The 16,236-nt window shown below is 66.5% G+C and overlaps 1 protein-coding gene across 2 annotated transcripts; it reads right to left on the bottom strand.

Moving 5' to 3' along the window:
* Nucleotides 1–300: 300 nt before the first annotated feature.
* Nucleotides 301–16,223, bottom strand: LLGL1 (LLGL scribble cell polarity complex component 1). Of its 2 annotated transcripts, none has more exons than XM_034989738.1 (23): nt 16,099–16,223; nt 12,912–13,009; nt 10,681–10,762; nt 10,462–10,592; nt 9,291–9,449; nt 9,049–9,211; nt 8,834–8,966; nt 8,477–8,531; nt 8,159–8,313; nt 7,855–8,078; nt 7,563–7,630; nt 6,375–6,528; nt 6,190–6,294; nt 5,300–5,592; nt 4,960–5,107; nt 4,594–4,747; nt 2,860–3,152; nt 2,161–2,425; nt 1,867–1,981; nt 1,573–1,685; nt 1,178–1,298; nt 941–1,020; nt 301–386 (listed from the first exon to the last, which is right to left on the bottom strand). In XM_034989738.1, the coding sequence occupies exons 1-22, from the start codon at nt 16,177–16,179 to the stop codon at nt 942–944; spliced, it is 3,189 nt and encodes a 1,062-aa protein (XP_034845629.1). In that variant the 5' UTR covers nt 16,180–16,223; the 3' UTR covers nt 301–386; nt 941. The 2 variants fall into 2 exon arrangements, with proteins under 2 accessions (XP_034845629.1, XP_034845628.1); XM_034989737.1 differs by having other exon boundaries at nt 8,834–8,969.
* Between the last annotated feature and the right edge of the window lie 13 nt (nt 16,224–16,236).

The raw sequence follows: 16,236 nt of genomic DNA on the forward strand, positions 1-16,236 counted from the left end.
ACACATGTGCACTCGTGCACAGACTAGGGGGCAGGGGTGGGTGCTGGCCCAGGAGCAAGTACCAAAATAGTTTTAGAAATGCCTGTCCAGCCCGGCACAGGCGTTAGAAAAATATTCTTTGCAAAGGGAATGGGGAAGGACAGCGTGTTGAGTGGGAGGTGGAGTGGGCTTGCCAGCCCCAGCTGTCTTCTCCCCGTGGCACCTGGCCCCCAGGTCACCAGCGGCCCAGACGAGGGGCCGCTGCGAATCTGCCCCAGGCCCACAGCGTCGTCCCAGCCCCGGCTGGAGGCCACAGGTTAGCAGGTGTAGGTCTATGCGAAGGGGCCAGAGGGTCCTGGATCCCAGCTCTGAGCAGGGCAGTCGGTAGCCAAACGGTTTTGGCCTTCCTGGTAAAAGAAGAGAAGAAGGGTCAGAGAAAGCCAGGGAGGCCCAGAGGGGCAGATGGCCTCGGTGCAGGGGGCCCCCACGCTGCCTCCAGCCATTTAGGGGCAAGGGTCCTGCAGTGACGGCCGGAGGTGGGCTTGCTGAGCCCGAGTGCTGCCCACATTCGGCCCACTGAGGTGAGGGTTGGCAGTGGTAACCCCAACAGCAGAGGAAGAGGGAGCTGGGGCACAAGGCCAGGCTGTGTGGGTGGGGGCGCCAGGCAGCCAATAGGTCCCAGATGTGGACCCCAGACCCAGGACCCGCTCCCCAGGCTCGCCGGGCCTAACCCGACCACGTGAGCCTGGGGGAACCAGCTGCCAAGTGGGCTGGCCGACCCAGCCCCCGAGCGCCCCGCTGCCACCACTCCGAACTGGTTTGCTCTGGCCCCGTTCCCAGCACCCCCTGTGACATCCAGGGGCTGACAAGCCGGCCATGTTTTTTCTAAGACTCCGGTATGCAAATCTGGGCTGTCGAACAGTAAGCAGCAGGTGAAGCCAGGGCCCTAAGCCTGCAGCACCTCATTTGATCAGGATGGCACAGGCTCGAGCCTCGTCTTCCGCCAGGTTCCTCAGATTCTTCTCAGATTCCTCTGAAGAGCTGGGGAGAGGGGGGCGGTGATCAGCAAGTCCTGGGGCCGGGCCTTTCCTCGGGCCTCTGTGCCCAGCTCTGACAGAAGGGAGGCCGAAGGGTGCGAAAGGGAGGCTGGGGAGCCAGGGGAGCCCCTCCCGCGGACCCGCCCGCCCACCTGCCTCACCCCAGGAAATCCTTCACGTCCTCCACCGTGACGTCCCCCGTCGTGTCCAGCGTGGTGTCCGCACTGGTGGCCGAGTCAACGGACATGGGCGAGAGCATGGCCTCAGGCGTCTCTGGGGTGTCTGCAGGGAGGAAGGGATCAGGCCCGTGCCTGGGGCCCTGGGCACCCACGGCCCTCCACCTTCCAACCCTAGGGACCTGAGGACCCAGACCCCAACCCAGCCCACAGTGAGGCTTGGGACCCCACGCCGACCTCCAGCCCTCTCCCGCCCGGCCTGCTCCACCCCGGGCTTCCAGCCACGGCCAGGCTGCTGCCTCCCACGGAGGCCTGCCCCCATGCCTGAGCTGGGCGGGGGGCGGTCCTGCCACCTTCGTTTCCCACCCAGTCCCCCTTACCGGCTCCCTTGCTGCGGCCAAGATCGGGGCTTCCATCGCGGCTCTGTGAGGCCAGGACGACACCCGGGGTCCCATTAGCCTGGCTCAGCTTGGGTGATTCTCGGAGCCTATAGCTGCAGAGACGGGGCCATGATGGGGGGCCCCGGGAGTGCCAGACCCTGTCCTCCCTCTCCCGGGCCCCAGGACCAGAGAGGGGTGCCACCACAGAGGGCCACCCTCGTTCCGTGCAGAGTCAGGGCACGGGGATGAGACCAGCCGTGGTGACAGGCCTCCTGGGCCAGGCCCTCCATGCACCTGGCGCGGGTGGTATCTCGGGGCCAGCTGATGTCCAGAGAGCAGAGCGGCTCTGTGATGTTCTGGGCACTGAGAGAGAAGCGTTCAAACTCCGATGGAGAAATCAGGTAAAAACCTGGGTGGGCAGGCGGAGCGGGGCGCAGTCAGGGGCAGGACTCCGACCACAGTCCCCTCAGCGGCCTCCCCGCCCCCCCCCCCCCGTCCCCGGCCTCGGGGTCCCCCCCTCTGCCGCCACTCCCCAGCGACCCTCCCGGCCGCGCTCAGGCCGCCTGGCCCGGGAAACCTCCCCCTCACCCTGGCCGTGGCGCGTGAAGACGCAGGAAGCGATGCCGCTGATGTCCTCCTTCCGGATGCAGGAGTAGTGCACCTGGGGCCGCAGGCCGGGCACCGAGAACACGTGCACGTCGCCCAGGTTGGTGAGGCAGGCCAGGCAGGTCTCCGCGTAGTCCTCACAGGCCACGCTGGCAAACGTGGCAAGTGCCACCTTGCGCACGCGGCAGCCCTCGTGGGCCGTCAGCTTGAACTTGGTCTTGGCGCTCACCTTGGGTAGCGTGAACACCTGGTGGCGGGCGGCGGGCGGGCGGCCGGTGAGCAGGGCCCGTCACCCCTGGCCACAGGGCTGTGTCGGCCCGGGCGCCCGCCCGCCCCAGGCTGCCCTCTCCTCACACTCCACGCAGGCTTCACGCCGCTCCCAGAACCCCCCCGGGGCCCCGCCATCTGCAGCCAAACCAGCCACGCTGGGCGGTAAGCGTCGGGGGATCCACTCGGATCACGACCTCCTGCCGGCAGAGCCCCGAGGAGCGCTCAGAGCGTCCTGGCGGGGACCCAGGGAGGCAGCAGGGTCCGGAGGGGCCGCGGCCGGCCGACGGAGCCTCTGTGCTAGCTAGCGGTGTCTCGGGGGGATCTCAGCAGACAGCAGGTATAGGCAGGGCAGTTTCTAGAAGGTCCGGCGCCGTGTGCGCGCCAGCCGGGACGGTCTCCACGGGCGCTTACCTTGAACTGCTCCTCAGACGCGATGAGCACGGCGTGGCCGCCCTGCATGTCGGGGGCCTGGGCCAAGTCCCGGGAGGCCTCGTAGGGCTCGGGCAGCGGGCGGCCGCGCCCATCCAGCACAGCGATGGCCACCACGGGCGCGCGGTGCATCAGCTGCACCTCCTTGCCCAGCACGGCCTCCACTGCCCGCTCGGGCCGCTTCTCGCCCCCTGCCGGCGGCGGCACCTCCAGCGCGTAGGCGAACACAGAGCCTGAGTTGGTGCCTGCCCACATGGTGGGCCCGTGGTGGGCCGCTGCGGAACGGCGGGCCGGTGAGGCGGGCCCCTGCCCTCCTCTCCTGAGGCCCCAGCACCGCTCCCCTGCTGTCCCACGCGTCCCTGGGGGGCCCGAGGCACCTCCTCTGCACTGCTCACGAAACGCGGGGCCTGCGATACGGCCCCCCTGCAGCAGGGGGAACGGCCTCGAAGACGTCAACAGGCACCCCGACTACACCCGGGCCTCTCCAACCCCGTCCCGCCGCACCCCCCGCCCCCGAGGCCTACCGACCGCCTCGCAACCACCCTCAGCCCGCAGACGTGCCCCGGCAGGCCGCGGCCCACCCGCTTCAGGGCGCTTTCCGGCCCACAGCCGCACGCGGAGCCCTCGGGCCTGGGCACAAAGGAACCGAGGCCCCCGGGGCCGCCGTCTGGCCAGCTTTCCCCGTGTGAGCTGAAACTCTGGGGACAGAATCGGGAGCTGAATGTGCGAGAGCCTGCAGGAGCCCGCGGTCACTGCCACGTGCCCTTGATGAACTGATGGCCCAGCAGCAACCGTCAGGGGGAGCCAAACCCCAGGGAAAAGTCAGCGACTCAACACGCCGCCCTGACCCATGACACCCAGCAGCTGGGAAGCTGCGCCCCGTCGGCCTTCTCACGGGGACAGCGGAACACGGGAAAGGCCGCGGGGCTGCCATGTCCGCATGCTGAGAAGACCCACTAGACAGAGGATCCCCACCATATAAATGACACCAGGAGGGGGATGCTCCCCTCTCAGACTCAGGGACCAGAAGTCGCCTCAGTGAGATGCCAAGCACAGCCCAACTAGATGCTGACCCGACATCAACTAAAGAAAGCAATTTTGAGACAAGTGGAGAAAGGCGCCGTGAACCCAGTGTGACCGGGACCAGCGTCGGTTCCGCAGGGTGCGAGGCGGGGACCCCGGCTGTGGGTTACGCCCGTTGGACACACACTCAAGTCCTCACTTAAACGACGAGTGTGGGGTGGGGACGGGTGTGGCAGCCGCAGATGGCTGGAGGGACCAGGCTGGACGGCGGGGTGACCGGACTCCTCCCTAGTTCTGTGTATGGTTGAAATTCTCCATCACACGAGTTACAAATCAATCCGTGAAGCAGTCCCGAAAGCCAACCGCGTCACCCTGTGGAGGACGCTGCCGGGCCCCCCACCCCCCAGCAGCCTCCCGGACACGTGCCACGGCAGCCCTCGGCGCTGGCCGACCCCCGCACCCGCCTCCTCGAGATCTCGGGCTCCCTTCTCCCCGTTCGGGCCTCAGAGGCCGGCCTGGCTCACTCCCCACCCCCATACTCAGGCGGAAATCCCAGGGGGGCCGTTTGGGGGGCCAGCTCGGTCCGGCATGCAGTAGGCTTCCCCACCTCCCGGGAGGCGCGGTCCCACCCCCTCCCCCATGGCCTACATGCCAACTGAGGCCCGTCTCTGCAGCCCAGCCCCCAGGTCTCACCATCTCGAAGGAACGTGTCGGCGAAATAAAGGCAGCGGACGACGCCGGAGAGGGAGTCGTCGGCGGAGCGGGGCTCGATGCGGCGCTGCACTGGGGTCATGTCCACGTCGTGGGGGCCGGCCTGCTCAGCCAGCTGCGCGTTGGCCTCCTGCAACTGGAGGGGCAGCGGCCTCCAGGACGCCGCCTTCCCCGCACCCGGCCGGTGCCCCCCCCCCCCCGACCAGGCCGGCGCCCAACAGCCCGGCACCCTCCCCGGCCCGCCCTGACCCTCCTGGCCGGGGCGACCGCAATGAGCGGACACCGGGCTTGGGGGCCTGGCCTGGAGCGGCAGACCGGCGGCTCCCGGGCGGCCCGCCCCCAGCTCACCTTGCTGGCGGCCGTAGCGGCCCGCTTCTTGCCCGAGACTCGGCTCTTGCGGATGCGCCGGAAAGACTGGCGCAGAGACTTCTTGAGGGACTTCACCCGGGACAGCGGCCCCTCCATGGCCAGGGAGTCGTTGGGGTGAAGTGTGCACCTGTGGGCCAGCAGACGACAGCGGTGCCACCGCAGAGTCCCGGAGCGGCCCCTGCTCCCGCTGGCCCCGGGGCTCAGGACCGTGCACCCCACCTTCACCAGGTCAGATCTCAGAAGGGGAAACTGAGGCCCGGGGGGTGGGGAGTGCAGACCCCGCCTGCCTCCCCGGGCTCCGGGCCCGCCCCCCACACACCTGGCCAGCACCGGGCTCCTGCGCTGATAGTCGAACAGGCCAAAGCCGTGACTGGTGCCAAAGGCCACGAGGCTCCACTCGGCGTGGAGCGTGACAGCGGTGACGGCAGCTGGTGGCAGGCACTGAACCAGCACTCGGGGCTGGAAGCCAGCAGGCCACGGCAGCGGCCCCGTGCGCGGACTCAGCCGCTCGTGGCCCTTCCACGTGAAGCCCTCTCGGTCCTGGAGGAGGTCCACGCTGGCCACGCTGACCGCCTGCTCCGAGGGCACATCACTCAGCTCCAGCACCAGCACCTGAGCCCACAGCCGGGGCGGGGCAGGGGTCAGCATGGAGGAGGATGGCACTGGGCCCGTCGGAGCCTGCAAAGCCCCCGCCACGGTGCTCCCGGTATTGTCTCTAGTTCATCTACTGAATAAGCACTTACTGAATGCCTACTGTGTACCGGAGCCTCCACTGAGCACTGGGGACACAGCGGTGACCGAGACCCACTGCCTTGCCTTCCAGGAGCCAAACAGCCCACCGCCCACCCCCCCCAAGCCGGTCTCCACTCAGTCATAAGCACACACCGAGCACCTTGTGCATGCCACGTGGGTGCCGCTAGCCTTTGAAGCCAAGTCCTCCCCACGAGCTGGTCTTCCGTTTAGCAGTAAGTCCCCACGGAGCACAGATAAGCCGCGTGAGTGCCGGGGGCGCCGCGGTGACCGAGCCCCGCCGGCCCCAACCCTCCGTGGTTCCCCAAGGGCCAGCCTCCAGACTCAAGGCCCCCAGCAGGTTCCACCCCCTGGCTGGCCTCACCGCAGCCATGCCCACCTGGAGCCCCGCTCTAGCTCAGACCCACTTCCTCCAGGGAGCCCTCGGAGACCGCAACCCCGAGGGCAGCCCCGCCTCACCTGGCCTGCGGTGCCGGCCACCACCATCTGGGCCGTGTACTTGCACAGTGCCACCTTCTGCACTCCAAGCCGAGGGTCGTCACTGTAGGGGTCGAAGCAGCCCACCTGGGGGGGGGGGGCAGGATGGAGTGAGGACTCGCCGCAGGGCTGGGACCAGCTCCCCAGGGCTGGGCAGGGGGGGTCACCTTGCGAAAGGGGGGCCAGTCGTCCTCGGCGGCCTGGGCCAGGCTGTCGGCGTGCTCACAGTCTGTCTGGAAGAGGCCAGCCGTGCTGAGTTTGTACAGCGGCCGCAGGGCCACGCCAGACGCATCCCAGAACCGCACGGTGCCGTCCTCGTGGCTGCGGGGAAGGAAGGCGACGTCAGGCCCGCCCCGGGGCCCCCTGCATCTCCCCGGCCACTCATCCGGTGACCACTCACAGAGCACCTCCTGCAGATGCCGAGCACTGACCAGACTCGCACTCCCGCAGCAAACAGGAGGCATCTACTGTAGAGAGCAAACACATACTGAGCGCCTACTGTATGCCAGACCCCACGCACCTGGGTCTCTCCAACAGGGTGAAAGGTGTGGAAATAATCACCAGCGTGACGGGCAGCAGAGCAGATAATGCAGGGGAGAGAGGACTACAGGCGCGTCCGGAGAAGCGACCGGGGTTAGCACAGAGCAGAAGGATCAGCTGGGCCGTGAGGCAGCCATGCAGGCAGAGCAGCAGGAAGCCTGGGGAGGCTGGGAGGAAGCAGGGGGCAGGAGCAGACAAATCTGGGGTGCAGCCTCAGGACATAGCTGCAGGGCCCAGGTTAGGGGCCTCTGCACAGTGGTGCAAGCCCAGAGCCAGGGTGTGAAAAGGTGCCTGGGTCTCTGGGGCTGGCTGGGACACTTCCAAAGCCACGATTAGGAGTTCTCCGGCAGGGAAGGGGACCCTGGAGCCAGAGGCCCGAGGGTCCCAGCACAGGCGGGAGGCAGGGGCAGGGCAGGAAGTTGGGGCCTGAGTCACTGGGCACGTCAGCGCCCGCCAGGCCCAGGCTGGGCTCTCTAGCACCTGCCCGGGGCAGATCGGCGTGGGCCAGCCCAGATTTTCCGGTCCCAGGGCAGGCTGGGTGGGTGGAGCTCAGTTCCAGACCGAAAGGCAGGGCAGGGCGGGGCATTAAACCAGGGCCTAGGAAGGCTTCCTCCCAATCCACCCTGCAGGAGAGGGGATGGCCTGGTCCCACCAGGGGCGGGGCCTGACTCACCAGGCAGGTCAGTAGCCACCAGGCCCCGGACAGGCTCTCCCGCACCTGCGGGGGCTGTACCAGGCCCCATCTGTCCACACACACACGCACACACACACACGTCACACCTGTGCTCGGCCCCCGAACACACGTGTGCACCTACCCAGTCAGCAGCAGCCCTCGCTGCGATGGCTCCTGGGCCAGGTTCCGGCCCCCCGTGATGGGCCAGCTCTGGGAGAGGGGAGCAGAGATACGGGACGTGGAAGGTCAGGACAAATGCCTTCTCCTCTCCCTGGGCTTGGCACCCAGGGCCCAAACGCACTGCCTCTGAGTTCTCTATGGATGCCTGCCACATTCTCCCCTCCGGGCCTGTGCCTGGGCAGAGCCCAGAACACCCTCCCTCCCCAAACACCCGCCCTGCCAGGGGGTGCCGGGGGAGGGCCCTGGGCACACACCGAGGCGCCGGAGGCAGGCTGAGGGCTCTGCTGCTCGCCAGCGCTCACGATGCGGGCCCACAGCTTGGCGGGGACGTTGGCAACGTGTGCAGAACAGGTGATGGCAGACGAGTGCAGCGGGGCCAGGTACGGAGCGGGCACGGCAGGCCAGCCAGGCGTCTGCAGGTCGAGCACCACCAGCTCCTCCTCGAGCAGCACGGCCAGGGCCTGGGGCTCGTCGAACTCTGCGGGACCAGGGCTGGGTGAGCCCAGCGGCAGGGGGCGCCGGGCGCCGGGCGCGGGGCGGGGAGGGCGGGGCACACACCATCCTCGGGCCGAGCGCTGTGCACCGTGAAGAAGTCGATGATGCGGGAGGTGAAGTCCAGCGTCACCAGGGTCTCGGCACGGAGCACACTCACACAGTGGCGGTCGCCGTAGCTGGCACGGGGCATGCCGCCACTGAAGATGATGAAGTGGTCCCTGCAGGGCCGGCGAGGGGGCCACGTGAGCCACCTGGGCCCCAGGTGCGCACTGCCCAACCCAGGGAGAGCGATGCAGGCCATCCCTGTGCCCCAGAGCCCACCGCCCTCCCCGCTGCCGACACAGCCCCCGACCCACATCGGAGAACCGGCTCCCCACCTACCCAGATTCACAGTTTCGCCACAGAATCTTGTTAATGGCTTTGCAGGGGAAGGGGCCTGGAGGAGTGGGACAGTGTCGGGCTCACTCGCTCGCCGGGACCAGAGGGGCCCCAGGTCATTTCTCCAAGCTTCTCCCGTTCCTATCGTGCCTCCATCGCTCCCCACCTCGCAGCTGCTTCCTGACTCCCCGAGGGGAAGGCCCGTGCCCCACCGCCCCCCACCCCCCCAGCGGTCTCACCTTTGAGGAGTGCGCTCGGCACAGGTCCTCCCGGACACCCGCACCAAGCCCAGGCGGCCCCACGTGCCTGAGCGTGGGGTCACGGGTCCACCCCGTGCTCAGGCGGCCTCCCGGCACTCACCGTACGGCGTGGTGGCTGCCGTGGGCTGGGTCATCGGGGAGTGGCCGGCGTCGGCCGCCCACACCGCGTAGCTGCCGTCGCTGTGCGAGCTGACCAGCCTGCTGCCGCTGCGTTCCCAACACAGGCTCTCCAGCTGCTGCGGGCCAGAGCGGCTGCGTGTGAGCAGGGCCGCGGGCGCGGGGCCTCGGCGGCGGGAGCCGGCCTCCCCCACGTACCTGGTTGCCCAGGAAGACACGGTCTGCACACTGTGCCGCCTGGTTCCAGATGACCAGCAGGCCCCGGCTGTAGCCGATGAGGATCTTGGTGGGGTCCCGCAGGTGTCCCTGGAGTGACTCCACGGGGCCCAGCGCCTTCCCACACCGGTAGTCGTCCGGCACGCTGCGGAGGGGCCCATGTGAGCTGGCGGGGGCACCACCCAGGCACAGACTGGCTGCCGGGAGGTCCGCCTGCCTCTCACCTTCGAAGAACCTCGTCCGGGGCAAGAGTCTGCCCCTCGAGCAGCGTCAGGGTGGGTACATCCAGGAAGAAGACGCTTCCGCCCTCGGTGCCCAGGGCTGCCATGTCACCTGCCGCCACCAGCAGGACCACTGTGACACGGGCGAGGCTGAGCGGGCCACTGCACAGAACGAGGGGAGGCAGGTGAGGGCGCAAGCCCGTGCACCTGCTGAGGAGGGCTGTGGAGGGGGCTGGACTGCTCCCGGTAGCTCATTACGGCCCCTCCGCCCTCACAGAGGCCCGATTATCGAGTTTGGCTGGCGTGCCGGGAAGGCGACGGCGGAGGCTGCGGGCATCGTAATTAGCTCACTCAATTATTCATCAGGATGTTGGGAAGGAGAGGGATAAAAATAGGCTCCCCAGGTCTTGGAGACAGGCTCCCGAGCCCTTCCCACTCACTAGGAGGGGAAGGCAGGAACCAGGCCAGCGCCGGGGCCAGGACCAAGGGCTCTAGGACACACACGACCCTCCTGAGCCCGACCCAGGAACCCCAGTCACCGGCCCACGGATGGCTCCCTGACCACGCAGTCTGGCAGCCCCAGACTGACCCTGCCTGCAGAGGATGGAAGACCACCCCTGGGTGAGGGCTGGATGTGTGGGGGTATCATCCAGCCCCCAGCAGGAACAGGACAAGCCCCCCACTGAGGCAGTACAGGAACCTTGAAGGGTGAAGGGCTTGCCCACTCTGACCGTTTCAGGAAGGGTCAGCAGCGCCATGGACCAAGAGGCCCCTTACACTCTCACTGGGGATCCAGGCCCACTCCGTTGCCCCCTGGAGCGTTCTGCTGGCACCTCACACACCCTGGTGGGACCATCCTTGCCCCCTGCCCTTTCATCCATGCACTTTATGGCCCACTGCCCCACCCCCAACCATGAAAGGCCCTAGTCGTCGCCAGAGCATAGACACCACCTGCTCACCTCTGACTCGGCCAGAACCCCCTATTTAACACCCGCAAAATCCACAGGGCACATCTCTCCAGGACCCGGGCGCAGCTCGGTGGACTCTGCCACCCTGAACCCCGGGGCAGGGGTCCCATGCCCACAGAGCCTCGGCAAAGCTGGCTCCCACCACCTCCACCAGGCTCCCCCCACCCCGGGCCCAGCCGCTCGTCCCCAGACAAGTCCTCCAGTACCTGGCCCCGTCGAAGCCCGGCCGACTCGGTGGCTGGAAGCTGAGCGCCTCCTCCAGGTGGGCGCAGCCGTTGTGGTGGACGATCTCCCAGAGGTGCAGGCTGCTGTCGTCCAACAGGGTCAGGAGGCGGCCCTGGTGGATGAGCAGAGACAGAGACTGGGCTGGTCCGGGCCGGGCAGGGCGTGGGGGCCAGGGGGAGCCGGGGAGGGGAGAGGTTCACCTGGCCGGGCAGGAAGTGCATCTGGGTGACAGTGGCTGTGTCTCGGTGCAGGCCAGTGAACTCCACACCGGGGGCACCGTAGCTAAGTAGACAGGTCAAGGGCAGAAGCAGGCACGGGAGATCCTCCTTTCCAAGAACCCTTCCCACGGGCCCCAGCCAGGCGTGCCCTCCGAGGTCCAAGGAGGGACAGCCCTCCTCACAGAAGCACTGTCCTGTACCCCCCGCAAGATATCCCCAGGCTCAGAGTGCAGACTTTGCTCTGCTGCAAGTTGGTGCTGCCGTATGACCTTTACTTCCTCATCTGCAAGATGGGCTAGTGAGTCACGCTCCCTCCTTGTAGGGCTGATGCAGGGCGAGTGAGAATACAAACACGCCCAGCACACTTGGCCCAGGCCTGGCACATGGCCAGGGGCCCAGTGTGTCAGCCTCAGCCTGTGTCCGTGTACATAAGAGCTGGGCCACACAGGTTGGGATCACACCGGCAGTAAGGCCAGGCCGGGCCTGGGCACGGAAGCCTGGGGCAGAGGACAGCCCAGGCTGCCTCTTCCCACAGCCCCAGGCCAACCTCCAGCTGCGGGCAAGGAAACCAACCTCCCCCTTGGGCCGGCAGCCAGCGGCCCCCCCAGCGCGCGGGGAGAGCCCCGGCCGGCCCATTTCACAGAATGCACAAAGGTTTGGGAAGGTTGGGAGAGCTGCCTCAAGCGCCTGGGGTCAGTGCCAGGGACACAGCAGCTCCAGGTTCGCCGGGGGTCGGACAGGGGGCCCCAGGAGGGAGGGCTAGGGAGGGGTCAGCGTTGCTCGGCAACGACCCAGGAGCCGCTGCGTTGGAGCTAGAGTTAGGATTCCCTGCAGGAACCAGGAGAACACAGAAGAGGGGACAAAAGAGAGGGCAGGAGCTGCTGGGCGGGAACCAGGGTTGCCAAGGAGACGGGCTACCCTTGAGGGGGAGGGGTGGCTTCCGTGGCCAGCCTCAGTTTCCCAACCCAGGGTGCCGGGCTAGGGTAGTTTGGGGGAAGGAACGAGGGGAAAGAGGAGGGCCCCGGCCTCCTCCTCCAGGGCTGTCTCCTCGCCAGCACATCAGGTTCTTTGTGAGCATGCGGAGCCCGTGCACGAGAAAGTGGCTACCAGAGTCGCACGGCGCAGGGCACTGAGCGAGGGGCTGCAGGAACACGAGACACATGTGGGGCAGGACAGCACCCCAAGGGGCGGGAGCAGGCCAGGAAGTACGACCGCCCCCAGGGCCTGGGAGGGGGGAGGTTCATGGCAGGGGGACCAGCTACTGTCCCCTCCCCACCCCATTCCCTGCCCCACAGTGCCCTGGGAGCCCGTGGGAGAGGAGGGGCACCCCGGCCCAGCCACACTCCTTAGAGAAGGCAGACTCACAAACCACAGGCCCAGACGCCCACCCCTGCCTGGCCACCCAGCCCTGCGGTGGAAAGACCCCCATGCCCACCCCGCCCCTTTCCAGGCATTGACTCATTTTTCTGCCAACCAACGTCCCCAGTGAGGGTACTAAGAAGCCAGAGGATCACGGGAGCAGGGGTGAGGGTGGGCAGCCTCCACTGGGCCCTCCACCTCGGTTTCCCCACCCAAGGGGCTTCAGGGAGAGCGGCAGGGGTGGGGTTCTCCGTGGCAGGCAGGGATGCATTCAGCTGCCTGCTTGCCCCCACCCCACCCCCACCCCGCGCTGGCAGGAAAATGCCCGCTTTGTGCGGCTCACACGGCCCATTGTGCAGCCACCAGCGTCCAGGTGGGGGCCGCGCCGCACTCACCATGCTGAGCCTGGCACGGCCCCCGGCCCCTCGGCCGAGCACATGTGTCTTCACGTTCACACACTCGTGTGTGCCTGGTCACCAGGGCAAGGCCCGCTGGCCGACCCTGGCCCACTCGCCACCCTTGCTGGGTACCGCGCCTGGCCGGCCTCCCGGCCCAGCGTCCCCGGTCAGTTGCTGGAACGGTGGCAGGGTCGCCTAGGTAACTGGCTGGCTGAAATGCAGCGAGGGACAGCTGTGACCACTGCAAGCTGACCCCTCCCCCACAACCACTTCTGTAAGGAAGAGTCTCGGGAGCAGGAGGCCGCACCAACCTCCACCAGGACCGGGGCACCAACGGTGGCCTCCCAGGCTGGGCCGGGCCCAAGGAGCCCGCACACGGGGCGGGGGTGGGGGGTTGGGGGTGCTGCGAGCAGGACATCCCGACGGGCCCCGAAGGCCTCGGTTCGCAAAGGATACATCTTGACGGCCCCAGACCTGGTGCCGATGGCCATGATGCGAAGCTCCGGGTCGAAGGCCAGGGCGCTGGGCTGGTTGGGGAAGCCATGCTCCACAGTCTGCGGGGGGGGGGGGGGGGTATTGGCAGCGGCGCGCGGTCCCCGGCCCACCTGAGGCCTACCCCAGGGCAGCCTCCAGACGAGCGCAGGCACAGAAGTCGACCCTACCCGTCCCACAAGAGTGGGGCTCTGCACCCCACTCTTGGAGGCGAGGTGCCATGCTGTCTGAGGTCCCATATGAAGTGCATGCACTCCCCACAGGCCCCACACAGAGATCAGAGGGCAACACCCAGGATCAGCTCGATGGAGGCTCTTGACCCTCCCGCTCCCCCAGGGCCTGTCCTCCTGGCAGGGCCAGTCCCAGGGCAGACCCCTGCTTGCCAGGTTCTCACTCCTTCCTTCCACCGGCTCGTGCTTTCTTCCATTTTCCCACATCCACCACGGAACTCCTACTCATCCCCAGAGGCCTGCCTGGAGGGGCTCCCGCCCCATCCTCAACACCAGTGCGGGACACCACAAGTGGGCCCAGCATCTCCTGACCAGTGCCTCTGCAAGACACACATTTCAAAAGAAACCCTGGTCCCAGGCCTGTTGCCCCATCCTCCCTCCTACTTCAACCAATCCAGGCAGGGACTGAGCCCTCAATGAAGACTGCTTGGACTCGGGCTGATCACACCATTCTCCAAGCCTCAGTTTCCCATGTGGGCACTAGGGGCAGTGAGCCCACCTGAGGACAGAGTCGCCCATATGGCTGGGAAGGCGGGGAGAGCTTCCCTTTCCCACCAGCCTCACCATGCCCATACTGGAGCTGACCAGGCCTAGCCAGTCCCATCTCCTGCTCAGGGCCCTCTCGGAGCTCCCACCCCACCACCTGGCCCCTCTCTGTCCTCATCTTCCCTCTCTCCCCCAGCTTACTTGACTCTAGGCCCAGTGGCCTTCTGCTCTCCTCCAATTTACTAGGCAGGCTCCTGCCTCAGGACCTTTGCATCTAGATCTGTCCCTTTACCTGAAACGTGCTTCACCCAGCATTGCCCAAGGAGGGCTCCTCCCCATCACTCAGGTCTCAGCTCAGGAGTCACCTCCTCAAAGCCCTCCCTAACCACCCTGCTCTAGCAGCCTCCCTTTCCCCACACTGCCTGCCCTCGCCATACTTTATTGTATCCCCGGCACTGGCCATCATCCAAACTGCTGCACATTTCACTCTTTTGCTTTGGCTTTTCACTATCTCCCCCACGAGTATATCAGCACCCCGAGTGAAGAGGCATTTGTCCCTCTTGGTCACCATGATGTCCCCAATGCGTAGAAGGGGCCCCTCACACAGAAGGAACTCAGGACTGTTAAACTGACATAGAGTGGATATCCCACGGGCAAGCTGTGGGCAGGACAGGGATCTGGATACAAGACAGTCCAAAGTCCATGCTTGCTCCTGACCCTCCCCACCACTCGCGAATCTGGGACCTATCTGTTCTCTAGTGATCACCTATCTCCTGTTGTGACCAAGCTCCTTGCCCCAAACTACACCAGTGCTGCCCACTCAGAATGGGGCATCACTCTCCTGAGCAGGGAGCCCTTGGCTTCTGCCGAACCGGGGCCAGCCAGGAGGAGCCAAGCCTCCCCACCATCTATCTCAGGTCTCCACTCCACACCCCGACTCACTGGCTGACTCACCTGCCCCCACCATCCTTCTCCTCTAACCTCACAGAGGCTCACGCTCACAGCCACCCAGTGCACGTAGGGGACCAGCTGGGAGACCCTGGGCACCAGCCACCCTTCTGGGCCCCAGAGGGACCACTTCAGCTCCGGCCATCCCAGAGCTTTCTCCTGTAACAAGAGTCTCCTCGTGTCTGGCTCAGGACCACAGCAGCCCTTCTGAAAATCCCTGCCCCTGAAGGCTCAAGTCAAATTTCATCGACAAGGGGCCACAAGGACAGAGTGCCGCAGTGCACTGTGTGACTTTGGGCAAGTGGTCATCCCTCTCTGAGCCTCAATTTTCTCACCCGTATGACGGGGATAATAACTCTAATCCCCAAGAGCAGTGAGGGGCTGTGCAATCAGAGGTTCGGAGTAGAACTGAGGCCAGAAGCAACACCCCAGAAGTTAGCAAGGGAAATGCTGGGCCCTGGATCTACCACACAGCAGCGCAAAGGTTGGGGGGAGGAGGGAGCTGAAGGCAGCCCCTTTTCCATGGCCCCCTCTTGCCCTACCCAGGAAAAGAAAGGAAGGAGCAACCACCTCCACCTTGGCCCAAAGGATAGGTCAGCTGGCCCCTATGATACAGGGAGCAAGAGCCCACAGCAGGGAAAAAGGTGGCTCCACTTCATAGTAAGGGAAACTGAGGCTCCAGGAGTTGAAGGGTAGTTGCCTGGAGCCCCCAGCAAAGCAGGGCAGGTCAGAGCCCCCAAGGCAGAGCCTGGGGCCTTGGGGGAGGGGAGGAAAGGAACATGGAAGGGATTTCCCAGCCCCACCCCCCAACATCTGCCTCCATTCCTCACCCCTCCCCACTGGCCTGGGTGCGAAAGCAAAACAGACTGGGGCCCTGGGCTGCCCCAAGGGCTGAGGGGGGCTCTGAGGGCCCCCAAAGGAAGAGAGATAAAGAGACAGAGCGAGAGCCAGTGTGAGTTCCAGAGACTGCACAGAGACACATGTAGGCGGAGAGACACGGAGGAAGAGAGAGGCAAAGACTCAGAGATGAAGACCGAGATCAAGGAAGACAGAGAAGGGAACGGAGAGGCACACAGGGACAGAGGCAGACCCCAGACACACAGGCACAGGCTGAGGATAGGGAGGTGATCACGGACAGAGGCAGGGGCAGAGACCCAGAGACGTGCAAAGAGTCGCAGAGAGACAGAGAGACACACAGACCCAGGTACACGGAGACCCGCACAGCCAGGGCCAGTGAGGCCCACAGGGACCGGAGGAGCTGACTCGGAAAGTCAGCGAGGGACCCAGACCCACCCAGAGTCCGAGAGTGGAGCAGGGGAGGAGACGAGAAGTGGGGCCCGCCGAGGGGCGCGCGGCCCGGTCCCCGCGCCGCGCCCCAGCTGGGCGCCCCCTCCCCCCGGGCCCGACGTGGCTCCGGCCCCCGGGCCCCCGGCTCGGGCCCCCGGCCCGCCCCCTCCCGCCCTCTGCCCGAACCGCCGCCGCCGCACCTTGTTGAAGGCGAAGAGCTCCTGCTTGAGCTTCTCGCGCTGCGGGTCGGCGCCCTGCCGCCGGAACCGAAACTTCATCATCTTGCGTCCGGCTGCCGGCGCCGCGCCCGCCGCCGCCGCCGCCGCCGCCGCCCGCAG

The sequence above is a fragment of the Mirounga leonina genome, unplaced genomic scaffold (genome assembly GCF_011800145.1).
Source record: "Mirounga leonina isolate KUSES-001 unplaced genomic scaffold, KU_Mleo_1.0 Mir_488, whole genome shotgun sequence".
Classification (NCBI taxonomy): Eukaryota; Metazoa; Chordata; class Mammalia; order Carnivora; family Phocidae; genus Mirounga; species Mirounga leonina.